This window comes from Hetaerina americana, unplaced genomic scaffold, assembly GCF_022747635.1.
Source record: "Hetaerina americana unplaced genomic scaffold, ioHetAmer1.1.p SCAF_82, whole genome shotgun sequence".
In the NCBI taxonomy this organism is placed as follows: Eukaryota; Metazoa; Arthropoda; class Insecta; order Odonata; family Calopterygidae; genus Hetaerina; species Hetaerina americana.
Window position 1 is genome coordinate 1,102,583 of NW_027287450.1, and position 19,423 is coordinate 1,122,005.

The window sequence follows — 19,423 nt, forward strand, 5'->3', positions numbered from 1 at the left end:
TATCATAGTTTCTACACATAATTAAATTGTAAAACTTGAGCTATTAAATAAAACCAGTGGATACAAATTCATAGATAATAACTTACCTTGCATACTTCTACTCTAAACTTTTCAAACAGTTGAGCAGGACCTTGTTTGTTCTTTTTGCAAAATTCAAGAAAACATGCTGGGATTGCCTCAGCAATTAATGATGATGGATGGATTAGAAATATCACTAGAAGTTTCAGAATTGGAAGTACAGCATAGTTCCATTTAATACTAGAAAAGAAACAAACAATTTATTGCTACAAGCAGATAGAGATGTAAATAAACTCAACAAGATAAATATTACATTCAAGCAAAATCATACGAGTAATCACACATGGAAAATGCCAGGTGGGGGAGTACAGCGCCAGTAAGATTACACTATGTTACACTCTTGTACCTTCCTGACAACAGAGGCAGAATCAGATGATTTTTAGTAGTTATGAAAACGATTTACAATTCTAAAGGATTAGAGGAGTGAAGGGGTGTGAAAGTAGAACGCAAAACCATCAACGAGAAAAAATGTGAGGAATTCCATGAGGTATACAAGCCAAAGCCAAGCCAAGTGAAGTTGGAACTGAAAAGGCAATGCGGGCAGAACTTTAAAATAGGAAAGCAAGCGTGTCCACAGGATGGAATAGGAGGAGTGGTCACTAAGAGGTTTAGGAAGCCATGGATAAAGGGAGATAGAGTGACAGCTGCATGCTTTCAGGTTCCACTACAATTGTTGCTATCTGCTGACAACAGTTTCACCAACAGCTGGCGTCTTCATGTCAAAGTGACAATGTAATTAGAATTGTTGCTGCTCTCTGATGTAATGTTGATGAAACTGCTGTCAAACACCGTGAAAACTAGAGCTTCAACATGCGTTTCACATCATGAAAACCAGAAGATTGCAGTCCTCTCAATCTACATGCTCCAAGAGCCTTTGAACCATTTTCAAAGGAGATATAATTAGGATCGAAGAGGGAAGTAAATAAAAGGATGTAAACATGGAATTAGAGAGAAAAATGTTCAAAATACATTACAATGTGAAACAAGCTCTTTTGGCCAAGCTCTTTAGGTTTCACATTGCAATGGAGGAAATGTGAAGATATGGAGAGACAAAAATGTTGAATAGTTATATAAAGTAAGATAATCGTATCAGAAGATATCAAATGGAAAAATTATACTAACCATGTGACAAGAGAGTTATCACTGGAACCCAAAAATATTCATGGAAGGTCTCTTCAATGCTACAATTTCACAGTGTAAAAATCTTTCGACTAGACTGGGATTTGATAAATGAATGAATTTGTGAATAATTTTTACACTTTGAAATTGTTGCATTGAAATGCACATTAGCGGATGACTCTGTTAAAAGTTACTGTTGCGGCATCTCCCGCAGTTTCTTTGGAATTCATTGAAGGTGGAAAGAAGACACACAATTCTTCTACTGTTAGGCCAGTGAGTGTGGATATAAAAATTTAAACAAGCATAGACAAAGAGATACATTTAGTCTACGATTACTGGAGAAGTCTGAGATTGCCATCATATATTTTCTCCACCATAAGAACAGCATTTAATAAGTTACGGTGGTAACATATTGCATAATCGGGTCTATTCAACGTTTTTTTTGGGCCCCTGCAATTCCTCCAATTGAAGGAATAGTATGTAAGTCATCATCCTTAAGAGTTTATTCTTAAATAAATAGCTTTTTAGTAATCTTTCCTCTGCCAAAATGACGGAGTCCACATTCACCATAGAAAGGAGAATGAGTCGTGAGTAATCATGGGATGCCTAAAGGAGACACATTCAAAAGGCCCAAAAAATCACTAAAATCCAAACATGAATGGCATTTTATAAATTAAATAAATAACTTTTGATAAATATGAAACAAAACCCTCAAACTTCTACCCACACAATGGTTCAATTTCCATGATAATAATGGTAATACAACTCAATCCTTCATGTTTTACTCAGAAAAATTAAGTGATGGTTCATAGAAATAAGTATCAGTTTCAAATAAGATTTCTCTGAGTCCCACTAGGTTAAAACACTTTTTAGAGTTGCCTCATATTTTCACAGTCACATGTTTAAAAAAGCCCAAAACAGTCACTTCCAGTGCATTAATTTTGGGCAAAATCTAATCATCTGTTAATGAATATATTGGACACAAAATTTGATGCTGTTCAGATTAATAGTTTTTGAGTCATTTCAGGAGTAGAAAGCCAATCCCGTGCACACTGACACAGAACGTTCAGGAAGTTGTCGATATGTGCCAGGGGACCTCAAACATGCATTTCTAATCGACAACATTCCAGTACACTTACTTAAGATTCTAGGTAAAAACAGAGAACAAATTTTTGTATTCATAGAAATTATGAGAAAGGAGTTTGGTGAGAATATTTTAGTAGGTCAATTTCAATTTTCATCACAAAAAAGAATACGCCCACTGTTTGTGAGGTCTGGTTTGGACCACAGTTCATACGACTCAAAGGTTGAGCTCAATGTATAGATCATCTAGCAGAAGATATTATTTTGGCATATGCCATGATTTTCTACAGACTATAATTGAGATTTTGTTATGATAAATATTACTCAAAATAATGACAATCAAATGTTTCCAATTCTTTTTGTGACTCCAAGAATATACACAAACCACTTCAATATACTGCACACATTTTATCAGACAGCTGTCTCACAAAGTTCTGTCCATTTTTCATTTTTGAATTAAAACCTGCAAAATCATCAAAATAACCACATCATCCACCAAAAATAAAATCTACAAACTAAGATGGTTTAGAGTCTAAGCTTCTATAGGCCAACATCAAGTGAGGTTAACAGTTAACGGGGAATGCAACAATTTCAGAGCGTAAAAATCATTCGCCTTGACTGGGACTCGAACCCAGATCCCTCAATATCCGGTCGAGTGCTTTAGCCACTTAAGCTACCGAGGCGTCCTCTTAAACTCTGAAATTTTGGGGCTTTTAAAGGAACTAGATGATATGACGAAATACCGTACATACAATGTCACATGCATTCGTAGTCGTGCGCGAGGCGCCACTGTCCACGAGGTTAAAAGCCAACTTTAAACACGTATGGTGTTTTCCCTTTGACAAATTCCAAAGAAACTGCGGGAGATGCCGCAACAGTAACTTTTAACGGAGTCATCCGCTAATGTGCATTTTAATGCAACAATTTCAGAGCGTAAAAATCATTCGCCTTGACTGGGACTCGAACCCAGATCCCTCAATATCCGGTCGAGTGCTTTAGCCACTTAAGCTACCGAGGCGTCCTCTTAAACTCTGAAATTTTGGGGCTTTTAAAGGAACTAGATGATATGACGAAATACCGTACATACAATGTCACATGCATTCGTAGTCGTGCGCGAGGCGCCACTGTCCACGAGGTTAAAAGCCAACTTTAAACACGTATGGTGTTTTCCCTTTGACAAATTCCAAAGAAACTGCGGGAGATGCCGCAACAGTATCTTTTAACGGAGTCATCCGCTAATGTGCATTTTAATGCAACAATTTCAGAGCGTAAAAATCATTCGCCTTGACTGGGACTCGAACCCAGATCCCTCAATATCCGGTCGAGTGCTTTAGCCACTTAAGCTACCGAGGCGTCCTCTTAAACTCTGAAATTTTGGGGCTTTTAAAGGAACTAGATGATATGACGAAATACCGTACATACAATGTCACATGCATTCGTAGTCGTGCGCGAGGCGCCACTGTCCACGAGGTTAAAAGCCAACTTTAAACACGTATGGTGTTTTCCCTTTGACAAATTCCAAAGAAACTGCGGGAGATGCCGCAACAGTAACTTTTAACGGAGTCATCCGCTAATGTGCATTTTAATGCAACAATTTCAGAGCGTAAAAATCATTCGCCTTTTTACGCTCTGAAATTGTTGCATTAAAATGCACATTAGCGGATGACTCCATTAAAAGTTACTGTTGCGGCATCTCCCGCAGTTTCTTTGGAATTTGTCAAAGGGAAAACACCATACGTGTTTAAAGTTGGCTTTTAACCTCGTGGACAGTGGCGCCTCGCGCACGACTACAAATGCATGTGACATTGTATGTATGGTATTTCGTCATATCATCTAGTTCCTTTAAAAGCCCCAAAATTTCAGAGTTTAAGAGGACGCCTCGGTAGCTTAAGTGGCTAAAGCACTCGACCGGATATTGAGGGATCTGGGTTCGAGTCCCAGTCAAGGCGAATGATTTTTACGCTCTGAAATTGTTGCATTAAAATGCACATTAGCGGATGACTCCGTTAAAAGTTACTGTTGCGGCATCTCCCGCAGTTTCTTTGGAATTTGTCAAAGGGAAAACACCATACGTGTTTAAAGTTGGCTTTTAACCTCGTGGACAGTGGCGCCTCGCGCACGACTACGAATGCATGTGACATTGTATGTACGGTATTTCGTCATATCATCTAGTTCCTTTAAAAGCCCCAAAATTTCAGAGTTTAAGAGGACGCCTCGGTAGCTTAAGTGGCTAAAGCACTCGACCGGATATTGAGGGATCTGGGTTCGAGTCCCAGTCAAGGCGAATGATTTTTACGCTCTGAAATTGTTGCATTAAAATGCACATTAGCGGATGACTCCGTTAAAAGTTACTGTTGCGGCATCTCCCGCAGTTTCTTTGGAATTAGTTAACGGGGAGGTCAAAGGAGCCACCAAGAAACAACGTTTAAGGTACCTCTTACAAGTGTAACACTGAATAACTTGTGCTCATATCAAAATTACAGCACTAATGTAATTTGGTAGTTTATCAAAGTCATGTAAAGTAATAAACGGTAGGATAATGCTTGATAGGGTTAAACAAACACTTGAAATACAATTATTGTCTAAAATATGCTACCTACTCTCATAGTTACTTGTATTTCACATTAAGTTTATTGTGCCTACCAAAATGACAAACAGTTAAATGGCTGAAATGACACTGCGGATAGTAGATGCAAATTTCTCCACCTGACTTATACATCATCAACACAATGAGATCCAAGGAAGTTGCTCTCGCTAGGTAGAAGTTATGATTATCGGATCAAAATAACTCTGTATGCATTCTAATTTAATGCTAATTAATTTCCAATTACAACTTATAATGACAATGTGTTATAAAAATAGTTTTTGAATTAAAAAGATTTAAATGGAAATATATGGTTATTTTTGTCCAAAATGTCATTTAATTAATCCTGTTAGTGCCCCACATGACCATACTCTTCATCATTTTTTCTAATACAGTGGAAACTCGCTTATCAAGCACCTTGCATAGCTAAAAATACACAGAACATGCAAAAATACTTTCCTTGAAGTCACCCATTTGATGAGTGACGTCAAGAAAAGGATGGATTGGTAGGATTTAGAGTTGCAAGTGATCACAAACCTTACCAAACTTGCGTTCAGATATATTATTTGTGTTTTGCTGTGCAAAGTTTAATAATATTTTGTCATAGTTTTTAAAAAGTCCCAAAGCAAGAAGATGCAATAAGGCAATGAGAGAAGAGAATGAACATAAAAGTAGAAATGAAAAGTAAAATCATAGCAAAGTGAGAACAAGATGCGATTGTGGTTGATTTTGCACACACATACATCATCATCGATTTGCACCACCCTCCAGAAAAAGGACAAAATTGAAGAGATAAATGCTTCAAAGGAAGTGACATGAACATCAATGCAACATATTTTCAAAGATGTTGAAAGGTTATTAACACATGAATAAATGAAAAGCAATTGCAATGCAACATTATTAACGACAATATCATTTGTGAGAAGGTGGAAGTGATTGTTGCCGACCTCATTAAGAAACCAGGATCATTAATGGCAAAAAAACTATTTGAAGGGAGCTATGGCTGATTCAAGAGGTTTAAGAGAAGAACCAGCAACTACAGTATTGTGAGGCACAGTGAAGCAGCAAGCTCCGAATGAAAGGCAGCAGAGAACTTCATTGGTGACTTTAAGAAACTTGTAAATTCTGATGGTTACCTACCGCAACAGGTTTTTGATTGTGACAAGATGTGTCTCTTCTGGAAAAATAAGTGAACCTATATAACCACCGAGGTGAATGCATTGTGGCTATAACCCAATGACAGACCGTCTCATGTTGCCATATTGTGCCAATGCAAGTGGTGATTTGTAAATTAAAGCCCTGCTTGTTTACCATTCAAATACTTCACAAGCTTTCAAGAAGATTTAAGTCCAGAAAAGAAGGTTGAACATGTCAATGTCATGGAAAAGCATGGGCCACTTTTGCATCATGCATTGAGAAGTATCATTCCAATGAGGCAGTGGCTATGCACACTACCAATTTATTTAATGATAATGCTGTCTTATTTGCACAAAATTTTGAAGCATCAGCAAAAAGAGTCTATAGAGAGCTTTATAAATCCTGGGCTGGTTTATTCCACAACAGAAGAAGAGATGAAAATGATTCACGTTTCTAAACTGTGCGGGTGTGTGCATGGTTGTGTGTATATGTATGTGAGTGTGTGTATATATATTTATACAGGTCACGGTAGTCCAGGGGGTAGACTGTTGGACTACTGACTGGAAGGCCTGGGTTCGATTCCTGGGCCAGCTTGTCTGGGCACCTGCAGCTCCACCCAAGCTATGTGATTTTTCGGGCATTAGATCATCCTGGGAAACCAAAATTGGCACAGGGAAAGCCACTGGAAAATTTTAACAAACGACCTGGCTGCATTCTTTAACAAAATGTTAGAATAGACTCAAATTTTAAGTGAAGAAAAGAAACCAATTCATTCAGTTAAAAGGTGTCAGGAAGATCGAAGTTAGGAAATGTTTTAATTAAGTTTTAATCTACATGTGTTAATAGGTTCAAAATGAATAAACATTAAATTAGATAAAACACTACACAGCATGCATGAATATACTGAATTTTTTTCAAGATTCTGTTAGGACCTTAATATCTGCAAAGTTTAAGACAATAGTACCTGCCAATATTTCTTACAGCCAGTAGCATTGTTTCTTGGAATTCTCTTCTTGGCTTCAATAAAGAGAATTTCAATATGTCAAAAATGGTACTGTAAATATCATTAAACCATTTTATCATGGCACGCTGCTTTATGCTAAGCCAATGCTCAAGGCTTCTCTCTGAAGTGATGACTGGTGACAGGCACTGAGGAAAGACTAAGAAATTAATATTTCTTGACATCTGAAGTCTCACTTCATAAACAGGATCCTTTAGAAGCGCTAGTATCTGCATCACCACATCAGGTTCACTGATAACATCCAGATGATTGGTCAGTGCTGGTATGGCTTGAATTATATCTAACTTCACCAATGTGTCATCACATTCAACTTTAACCAGCAAATCCTTAATTATCTTGCTAAATCCTTCAAACATTTTTTTGTTTGCAACATTTATTTTGCCACTGTTGCACACCTTGCAGAACAATCCAGTTTCCCCAACTGGAGACTCAGAAACCCTTAAATCAAGAAAAGAACAATCGTTAATTCAGTTATGCTCTTGATATCAACATAAAATCTTTAAAAGATCACGCAGACATATTAAATAAATTTATGTCACCAAAATTAAATTTCTCAGAATTATAAGAAAAACATGAGAAAAAATTGAGTAGCTTCAGGCGTGATGTGGTGGAAGTTGAACGTAATGAATAACTGATCGTATTACTTTTCCACTTGATAAAAGTTTTTTAATTTTACGCCCGGGTTTCGATGTATTACATCATCATCAGGTCTGATGATATAATACATCAAAACCCGGGCGTAATATAAAAATTTTATCTAGCGGAAAAGTGCTACAATCAGTTATTTATTAAAAAACATAAGGACACAAAATATTTTCTCAAAGTTAAGGTCCATGTAACACTTGAACAGTTTATTTTGCAAGAAGTACATAACAGTATTCTAAACATCCATCAGATTATTAAATTAATCATTTTGTGTCAATACCCAAGTTCACCTGAAAACTGGGGTACAATGAGTCAAACCTAGAGTAAACCAACTACCATGATTAGTTGAGCTAATTCCAGAATTACAGCCATGGTATATAGGGGGTGATGATGGTAAGAATTGATCAAAATATATGCTTGCCAAAAGAATTGTATATTACACAGGTGCCATGACATACTAGTACTTTACTTTTCCATTATTGGGTGCTGTTCTTGATAACACCAAACACATTTTCTCTAATGCAAGGGTTAAAAAAACACAAGACGGCCCCTGAGATTACACAGCATAATGTGTTATCCAAATTGAAAATGTGAATCTCCTCTCTGTCACTTTTTCAATGCACTATCAGGAGAGGTCACTCTAGAGGGTGAAATAACAGAATAAAAAGTAGCAGTTATTTCAACTTTAATGCTAACAGCAGTTCCTTGTCAAGAATTTATTTGCATCTTTTTATTACGAATAAATCAATCTATAGTAAAACCTTACTATTCCAAAGGAACTTAACTCAAAATGCAGTACAATTAAGTCAAAGTTACATGGGTCTTTCAATAAGTCCTAGGGGGGAAAAAAACGAATTATTTTGGTATTTTATTTTTGTTTTTTTGTATAGTCTCCTTTAAGTTCCATACACTTTTCCTAGCATTCCTCCAACTATTTTAAGCCATCCAAAATGTAGGATTTCGTGAGGTCCTCTAAATAGGCATCTCTGTTGGTGATAACCTCTTCCTTCAACATGAATCCTGCCGAACCATATTTTTTAGTCTGGAAATTGAAGTAAATGTCCCCGGGCCATCTGGTGACTATGGTGGATGTTGTAATAACTCAAACTTTCACTCCACAATTTTCACCCGTGCATGTTCTTGATGGAGGAGAATTTTATTTCTTTAGGACATTTTTGAATGCTATCCTTTTACAAATGATAGAATTTCAAAAATTAAAATGTATTCATCATCCTGAATTTATTTTGAAGTTTTTCCTCCAACTTTTAATGAAAACATGCCATTCACTGTCCCTATTCACAGCATTGTTTGGCCAATTAACAGGAGAGTAAAAGTGTTTTCTAACTATTTAAACCCAGCAATCACCATAAAAAACCCCTAATATCTCCAGCACCTAATGCCCTGTCCCTCTTCAACACAACAGATTGGCTGAGGAAGTTGTAGCATTGGACTATTTATAGAGTGCCCACCAGTGGTACACACAATGTTTGCCATATAGTGTGATATCCCATACCATTATGGGTGGTAGGCACCACAACAAAAGAAAGTTCCGCTACTTCTAAAAGGTGACATTGGCCGACTACCTCTATCTATTCCAAATATTCTACCGTGATAATTATAATCTACGTTTGCATACATCTGTGCACATAAGGCTTCTTCAAGAAGGATGAAAGATCAGTGCAACCTTCCATTTCTTTCAACTAATAATTAATTAGCTAGGTGAGAACTAAATTATAATATTACCAATTAGTTGAAATCCTGGTTGGAAAATAAAACATTTGTAACTGTTAAAGTGCAATATATGTCTCAGTGATGAAGCTCCACAAAGTGACACCTGAAAAGATTTTCCATAAGGCAAGTATTTACATAGAATAATGAGTTGAGTTTTTAATTCATAGTGTGAGTGGATGCTGAGTACATATACACAGTTATAAATACTGTGCCCTGATAATTACAAAATATTTATTCTAATACATAGTTTCCAAATTTTTAGAAAAACCTTTTTTACTGTTCCCCGATTTTTTTGAAAAAATTACATTCTTTCTTCAAAGGACGTTTGCTGGAGTTCTCCAAATGGCGGGCCAACCATCCCATCAAGATGTTGAAGTAAATTGCCAATTAGAACATTTACACCAAATTTTTTGAGTAGGTAATGAATGCTCACAGGGTATTTAATCATATAAATGTAACAGAATCAGTAAGAATGAAAGGAAACTAAATTTTTCTTCTTTTTCTGCTGCCACTGTCCAAAATTATGCATTTTAAATAGACATCCTCTTATAAACAGTTAATCAATAAAAAACACCATTACCAGTCAAAAAGTATCACTAGAAAAAAATGTAACCTCACTCAACCTTTTAGGTAGGGCTTCTAGAGTATTTTTTCAAATATACCTGAGATAAGTGCTTCCTGAGAGGGCACACACAAGGGGTGATATGATTTCCGAAACTCCTCTTCTAATTGAGGTACTTCTTCTCTCAAGTGCTTTGTGTAGATGTTTAATTAGCTGCTGAGCAAAGTCAGTGGTCAAGTTACTCCTCAACAGATATGGCACACATTTAATGGCTTGCAAAAGCATGCTTGTAGAATCATTTTCAAAGCAAAATCCCAACAGATCACTTCTCCAGGATAAAGCCATACTTCCAACAGAAAGACTCAAGTAACCAATTGATATACATTGTAAACTGACTCCTGAAAAAATAATGTATAATTCACCATATGCTAAGTAAATCGTTCAAAACAGGAATTCATGCAATAAACTATTTAATAATTACCAATTTCACACCAGTAACATAAATAGTTCCCAACTTTGTGCACCACTAAGTACCAAGAATACTGATGACAATGAATTCTATCATCACTATCAAAAATTAAGGACCCATCTACAGGTACAAATGGTTGAATTTTAGTTATTCCAGAAAAAGAGTTAATAGAAAAGTTAACCAAGTAAACCTAGTAGAAATCCTCCTCTTGAAAATCTACTTCAAACTCGTTAAATGTGGTAAAGAGGAAATGACAAATAAAGAAACTTTAATTTTAATTGAAAAAACAACCAAATATTGAAGATCAATTAGGCCATCCATGTCACTCAAAATATGAGTAATGCTAATTGATTTTTTAAAAATAACCACATTTGTGGTGTAGACTCAGATTTCAGATAAAGTTGCCAGTGCCATCAAATTAAAGCTAATTTAAATTGAAATTAGTTTATTTAATAACGACATATCATTTGAAAAACAGAATTCAATGGCATTATATATTTTAACAAATAAATTTTCAATCAGGCCAACTTTATGAGCTTCTCCAGAATAATACACTATTTGCAATATTTATGAGGTTGGCTTGATCATTCGGGGCAAAAATGAAAACTATTTTTTTTTCCAGGCTAAATCATTCCTATTTTTCAGCAAATTCTCCGTACAGGTTTAAACAATTCATCTAATGCTATTCCAGTCAGTTGATCTCTTTTAAATAATTAGGCTGATACAACTCTGCAAATTAGGCATTTATTTCTGCAATTAACCACCTGCTTGAATAAATTCTCCTTCTCACCAGTCATTTCTTCAAATCTGAAAACAAGTTGTTCTGTGATCGAAACCATATCAAATATTGGGGAAGAGGCATGAGTAGGAATGATAGTTCTATCAATTTTGTGGCTACAAATGCAGAGGGAAAATAATGTATTTTAGTGATGAAAAAGGACTTTTCGTGGGTCAGTCGAGGACATTTTGCTGCCAGCTTAATTTGCAAGTGGTCTAATAATGCATGTGCCTGTAATAGTTTGAACCTTTATCCAAAGAGCCAATTACGATTATTTCTAGCAAATCCCAAAAAAAGTCACCATAACCTTCCCAGCTGAAGGCAGATGACTCCCTTATGTCAACCCAATGCTTGGAGAGTTCCCAGGTTTCAGATGTGGTGGTGTACCCATGTCTCATCAACAGTGATTAAACAACACCTAAGTAGTCTACTTTCCCCTCAAAAAGATTCAAACTGCCATTGGACATCTCACAATTTCATTTTTGGTCAACTGTAAGCTGCACCCATCTTGTGAATAGCTTTCTTGCATCAAAATATTGATGCAAAAGATTGTGCACATTCACTCATTATCCCTAGCACATTAGCAATTTCAAGCGCCTTCACTTTGCTATCAACCAACACATTGCGGAGGATTTCCTCAACTATTTTTGCCCCTCACTCAAGTGTTTAGCATCTAGGGAAAAATTAGTTTTGCTCAAAAGAATGCACTTTCACTAATCTCGTGTGTTTTATTGTCAAAACCCTTTCCGCATGAATGCATGGGACTGCAATTAAAGTACGTAGAGCTTCTTACAGTGTAGCTTGCCCTGCTCTGTTCGTTTTCAAGCTCTTTCCTCCATTTCTCGACCCTCTCGATGGGGTGGAAGGGGGGAGGCCTCCGCTGCCTGCCTGCTGCGGTGTGTCACATTCCCTACCCATGTCCTTGGGGGCGGAGACGAGGAGTTGCATGTCCACATGGTAGCGGCATTTCCCCTGCTACTACATTACATTGCGACTCCATTAGTAGGTACATGTGCATGTTATGTGATAGAGTATGTATTTGCATGCATGAAAGTCAAAAAGTCTTTTGCATGAATATATATATATATATATATATATATATATATATATATATATATATATATATATATATTATATATATATATATACACATATATATATATATATATACACATATATATATATATATTATATATATATACATATATATAATATATGTACATATATATATATATATATATATATATATATATATATATATATATATATGCTTTCATAGACGTAACACGGAAGTGCCGAATAGTACAATACACAGTAACACATAATATAGAAACACAAAAAAAGAGAACACTCACACGTATTTTCTTGATATTTCGACGGAAACAATCCGTCTTCCTCTGAAGATATAGAAGTGATATATATATCTTCTATATATATATATATATATATATATATACATATATAATATATATATACATATATATAATATATATACATATATATAATATATATACATATATATAATATATATATACATATATATATATATAAAATATATATATATATACATACATATGTACATATGTATATATATTATAGCATCCGCCCGGCAAGTGGAAAGATCCGGTGTTCGAGTCCCGGTCAAGGAAATACTTTTACTCTTGTGATCCGTTCGATTCCGCCTTCCCCACCTCTATTGTATTCATCCTTTATGTGTGTTCCTATCCCTTTTCCTTATATCTGTTTCTATATAAATGAGTATTTATTCGCTGTTTGGCAGGATTTTATGTTTGAATGTGTGTGTCTTCATACTCCACCAACTGCACATTCTTGTGCGAGATAACGCTTATACACAGATGCATTCACTCTGCATTCCTTTCATTAACTCGATTCATTCTACAGTGTAGAATGCCTTTTCAGAATCCACAAAACAAAACAAAGACATAGGTTTTGTGTTCTTTTCTACGTCTTTGGTGCCTCTTGTTTCCAGCCCCTTTTTATATCCATTATAATATTCATCTCGGTAGCCTCCGGCCATATTTTGCTACCTTTTGTTGATAATTTCCTGTACCCGCGTCACATGGAGAACTAAAATAATGGTTCCATTGTTCATAATTGCTTCTTTACCCTGTTGTGGGGGTGGAATTAACAGCTGACCAATAAAGGCGTCTGTACAACCTACTCCCTCATGCAATTTAGTTCAAAAACAGTTTCAAAGAGTTTCTTTGGATTTTTCCATCAATAACATTATAAAATACTTTTCAACAGAGGTTACACTACCAAAAGTAATGACAGTTAGATGTAAATCAAAGAATTATGTGTTTCATAAAATTATGGAAGTTTGCCAAGAAATTATAGGAAAGGAGAAATGGGAGTTAACAGTTACTGTACATAAAATAAATGATTATCATGAACAAAATATTCATCACACACAACTGCTTAAGTCAAAGGATTAGTCCCCTTAATTCACATTAATGGCAGTCATTGAGTAGGAGGAATGAATACCTTTCTCCACATTACCAAATTATTTGTGTTCAGTATCATCCATTAAAAATTAGATTTCCCAAAATTAATAAAAAGCTTAAAACTTGGGTGGAGATAATACTTACGATATTGAGTTGGAATTATGCTGCGTAGTTGAGAAATTGTTTCTTCTGTAATTGATAGTTCACATTCCCATGAAATTTTTTCAACAGATTTCCATGGCAAGGATAAAAATTCTATTGAAAGCATGTTTTTCTCAGGTACATTAGAGCGGAAATCTGACATTAGAAGCATCTTTCCGATGCCATGGAAAACCATTTCCCAAGGGGCAGAGGCAGAGTCACATTCTTCTTGGGCACCTAGCGTATCCAGAATATTTACAAATGTCAAGAACACATTTTTTAACATGTCATGAAAGAAGGATACTTGTATTGACATTTTATTCTGTAAAAGTATTTCTTCCATGGAAGAGGAGAGTGTTCTAGCTATATCTATGATAAAGCATGAAACTTTCACAACTGCTGCAAAGTATAATGGAAAATTCTTCAGATCTGCTGACTGAAATACTTTATACCACTGAACAAAAGTTTTCCACAAGGAACAACTGTCTGTTACGGACCATTTAACTTCCTCCACCAAGGCCTCACTGAAAGAAAAGGAGGGCATTTTTGTTACATTTATTTTACAAGTATTTTCATACAGTTTACTACATATATATATATATATATATATATATATATATATATATATATATATATATATATATATATATATATATATATATGTGTGTGTGTGTGTGTGTGTGTGTGTGTGTGTGGATAATATTTAGGGCCACCCCTGGGTAAGGTTTTACTGTTTAGATTTTATATCAATATTTTACTTAAAAACATTACCATTTTGCAATTTTTGTGCAGCTTTTAGAGATCTACTCTGGATTTTACATTAAAGGTTTACCCATACAAAATAAATCTTAACAAATATACATATAAAGGGTGGGGAAATTATATGGTATATTTAAGCGCATGTACGTGCACATAAGTAAAGACAACTAAATTTTCCTTTTATGATAAAACTAATACTAATTCTCTCTATTTTCAGATTTTTTGGCTCAATTCCAAGGATTTTCCAGAAGTTCTAAAAGTGTTTTCCCAATCCTCAATTATTTCCAGCTACAAAGAATGGCTGGCCACACTGTATACCAATATCAATCATACCTTTCTCGATTTCGCAAACTTTTTGAAAAGTTTTTGAAGCTTAGCAGCACCTCATCCTTCACAGAATGTTCCAGTGAGTAAATAGCACACTAAAAATAAGAAGAAAAAGTGAAAAATTAACTTTAGGTTGAAAAACTTGCTCATGTTAGGCACTTCTCCAAGGCACCACAAAAGCTAATACTGCATACTAACACATACTGATGCTAACACATATATCAAACAATGCTTAATTACTGGAAATTCCATATTATTCAAATTTTTTCATTATAACAGACAGGATAATTGAATGTGCTAAATAATAAGAGAATATATATATATAACATATATATTATGTGTATGTATATATATAATATATGTGTGTGTGTGTATATATATATTTTATATAATTTCAATCTTACCAAGAATGTATCCACTTGACTAGCCTTTTCCTTTGCCAATTCAATGTTCATTAAATGCGCAGGCAGTTTAGAAATAGAAGAGGAAGACATCAATGACACCAATTTAAGGCGCTGATCTAAAAAGGAATGTCGGAATTAAATAATAAAATTCTACAATCTCATCTAAAGACACGACTTGTAAGTTTTATGGCATATACTATTGATTTAAATAATTTTCAGAGCAGTTAAGGTTAACTCAATAGTGCAAAGCTTTAATTATCTCAATGCATATTCATACAATAGCTATTATACATTTGAAGTATTCCCTTTTCTAAAGTTAGTTAAAATTTGAGAAAGGCAATTTTCGCCACCTGTATCAAGCCCCTGAGGTTAGCGGGACATTATTATTAACACCCAAATGAGGTTTAGCGGTGTGGGGGAAAGCATGAGTTTTCCAAGGTCCAGGTGCGATCACCTTAGGTGGAGAACCTTTTCACCCTTCCATGGCTTCTTGCGTGTACATAGTATCAGTAAGGACATTGGCAGAAAAAATAATTTATTCATTACTAAGATATTTTAAGCATCAAACAATTGAATGTGATGGATGGTCAATGTAATTCAGCATATTATATTATCAATATAGCTTGGTTTGCTTTTAAGAAAAAATAAGAAAATAAAAATTCATTTTCAATTCAAATATGCACTTATTCGAACAATCCTGTTGATGGTGAATAAAATGGTAAGAGAAGAACTGAAATACAAAATTTTAAAATCATATTTCAAAAGATTAATAAAGGCTAACCTGCATGCATGAAAATTGCTGAAATTTTATTTTTTTAATTTGAAAGTTCTCAATGCCTGTAAGCATAGATAATTTTATAAATATGCATCATGCCAAGATTAATATGATTCTACTTCCCAAGTCCAATTTTTCCGATTCTTTTGACATAAGGAAAGAATGAAAATGACCTGGATTAAACCACTGAATACATTCTTCTACTCGAGTCAAGGATTTCAATCAAAAGCAACATATTTTTTTATTATTTAGAGTACCACAGTTGTGATGGCCAACCAAAAATCCCCAACACACTCCAATCACTTATCATGGATGCATGCACACCCTGCAATAGGCTTGATTAGTGGCTAACAGGATACACTCATACACAGCAGATGAATAACTTTCAACTAACAAACCATCATTCAAAATCATATTAGACCTACCCGTATAATATTCCATACATCCTAATTCCAGGAAATCCCATATAATTTTAACCAAGCGTACATCACTCTGATTCAAGCAAATCTGCTCTTGCTGCAAGATTACACTGAGGAGTTTGAACATATTCTCAATTACACCGTAAGTCTTTTCACATGGTATTGTGGGGCAAATAATTGGAATCACATTATTTGTAATGTCACCAATGCAGTTGCAGAAAATTTGAATGGCCTGAAAAGAAAGGAATATAATAGAGAAGCCAATACACATGTAAGAGACCCAAAATAATGACAGACTTTGACAAAGAAATGGATTTTACCACACTAATAAATTCATATTAGTGAAACCACATAAATTTTAGCAAATATGAAGTCAAAACCCCTTACTGCCCTTCTTTTGTTTTGCGAGACAACTCATTAACATTTTTCCAATGACTACCTGATAACTTCCAAGGCAGTGGTACTAAACTGGTAAGCCAAGGACTGGATCTGAACTCCTTGTGGCCATGCATGGGTTCTTATTGGCGAGCCATGATCCCCTTTCACTATATGGTTCATGTTCAGGATAACTCATATGGCTTCCTTATAGTTTTGCCCTTTGTTTGCTTCACTAGGCTTCCACAAGCACTGCCAATCGCTACTTCAGGGGTGCTCAGGCACACCACACCCCTCTCTCCTCATTGGCTTGCCCAAACAAGCCCTAACGACGAAAAAGCACAAACAAATTCAGCAGCCATTCTAGAGCCTTGATTATTTGACCCTTAACAAGGAACCTATAGGTGATGTAAGCTATTATCCAGCATAGGGGGAGTTTAACTCATGAAATGAATTTTCTAAAGATCTATTAAAGTACTGGTGTAATTTTGGTGAGCTTATCTGTGGGATTACAACCTAGATTACTCTAAATTCATCAGTTTCTGCATGCTATGTATATGGGGCCCATTTCCGCTCCAAGAATTTCCAAGCAACAGAAAACCTGCCAAAATTTTTCAGGAAAACCATCTCACCCACCCCGCCAACCTTTATTTGAATCTCAGTATCTGATGGTACTCAGAATGATATGGTATTGCAATCGCTAAGTTATATTGTATGCATTCTTTTTGTATCTACAAACATTTGATTTTTTTAACTCATCTTATTTTTCGGCTAAGGTTGTCAAGGAATGAATAAATATTATGATTACCTAGAAATGACCCTGATTCTGTTGTTATTTGTCTTCCACATGAATCAATACTGTCCTGAAGGTGTCCAGTGTAGTCCAAAAATGCCCAAAGGGTGGCTCACAACTGTCGATTGTAGTTTAATACTGCCCTGAAGGTATGCTACTAGTGTCAACTGGGGAAACCTAGCCTACTACCATTGTTAGGAGGGCGCCGGACAACTATATCCTCTGTGGTTCAAAACATTACCATGTCCTGCATTTTGATGCAACCATTGAGCATCCCACCAACCAAAAGAGTGGTCTCCCAGTGTGAGCACTTGTTAGACTTGACGATCATGCACAGGCATTCAGCTAGCAGCTGATATCAAACAGACACACATTAGTAAAAACACAAACTATATAGGAACAGTTTGAACTGTAAACAATGTACACTGACTATCTGGTGGATGTCCACAATTTAAGTTGGCACTTATCATGAATTTTATAGTCCACTCTGAATGTTAAGAATGCTAACAGAATATCCCGAGAGCATATGAAATTTTGAACTAAAGTGAAAATAGCTAAGTAATGACACTACATAGACACCCACCTGCTCGTTTAAGTCAGACACTCGTAAACTAAACAGTCCAGTGGCAACTTTTAAGGCTGCAGCTTGAGTACCAATGTCCCAATCTTTAATAATCTTGATCAACACTTTCACAACATTTAAAATCATATTTTCACTTAAAATGGTCACTCCATCCAGAACTCCTTCAAAAATCTGGAAATGTAAGCATATATAAATTCATCCATCCATAGGGTGAATATTTAATCACCCAAAAATATCTGATCAATCAAAACGACAATATCCATTTATAGCTTCCTGGTCAATTTTACCCACTGGGAAATGCAAGGCCATACCTTTAGAATTATCACAGTTAAATTTCTAGCAGAATCTTCATTGGGCACAATGATAGTGATTGCAGCTAATTTAAGATCATCCCCAAGAATTAACTCTTTAGGAATAAACCTCTTCAAAACAGTATCAGCACCGTAACTACGGCTCCTTTTTATATCCAGTAAATCTATATGGGGAAAGAGGTTAGGCGACATAAATCCTTCCAATGGAGAAAAAATGTTCATTAACATTCGACAATATTCTATTAGGCGCTCACCTTGTAGTAGCAAAATATACTCCTCAAAGATGGCTTTAAAAATACTATTATTTTGAAACATGATGGCCTTAACACATTTTACTTGAACATGAATACTAGACGTCTGAAGTTGGCTAAGTGAAGGCCTACTATTTATATAAAATATGTGCCCAAGAAACCAGAAGGCAAAAGCTGTGAACAAACACAATTTTAAGAATGAAAAAATAGCGCGAAATTACATATTAGCTGCAATAACCGCAAATTAGACGAAAGGCTTTAAATTCAGCGTGAAACTCATGGATAAAAAAACAATATGCACCCAAGTGTATTTTATTTTTTCACATAAGTTTTTTTGAACCAATCATAACGCTTTAATATGCATGATACAGCTTGTTTTCATATCATAATAATATTTTTTTCAAGTAAAAACAATATTATTACTATTTCGTCAGAAAACATGCACAAATATAAATAATGAAAGTAGCAGCATATATTAACTTTAATTGCTACCAAACTAAAATAACAAATTTCACCTCTATATTGCTCCTCTTTAATTCGAAACATCTTCGGCGAACTATGGTCGTATGCCTTCGGAATGAATAAGTCGGTCATTTCACGATTACATTTCAAA

General features: G+C 35.2%; 1 protein-coding gene across 1 annotated transcript in view; it reads right to left on the reverse strand.

Moving 5' to 3' along the window:
- Positions 1 to 18,874, reverse strand: part of mei-41 (meiotic 41) — a 78,751-nt gene extending 59,877 nt beyond the window's left edge. The window contains exons 1-11 of the mRNA XM_071597238.1: positions 18,814 to 18,874; positions 18,560 to 18,723; positions 18,249 to 18,419; positions 17,907 to 18,017; positions 16,504 to 16,729; positions 15,304 to 15,419; positions 14,906 to 14,994; positions 13,817 to 14,337; positions 10,061 to 10,358; positions 6,966 to 7,460; positions 87 to 258 (exon numbers count right to left, since the gene is read on the reverse strand). Coding sequence (XP_071453339.1) covers positions 87 to 258; positions 6,966 to 7,460; positions 10,061 to 10,358; positions 13,817 to 14,337; positions 14,906 to 14,994; positions 15,304 to 15,419; positions 16,504 to 16,729; positions 17,907 to 18,017; positions 18,249 to 18,419; positions 18,560 to 18,723; positions 18,814 to 18,874 — 2,424 coding nt within the window. The remainder of the gene's footprint in view (positions 1 to 86; positions 259 to 6,965; positions 7,461 to 10,060; positions 10,359 to 13,816; positions 14,338 to 14,905; positions 14,995 to 15,303; positions 15,420 to 16,503; positions 16,730 to 17,906; positions 18,018 to 18,248; positions 18,420 to 18,559; positions 18,724 to 18,813) is intronic.
- Positions 18,875 to 19,423: the final 549 nt, after the last annotated feature.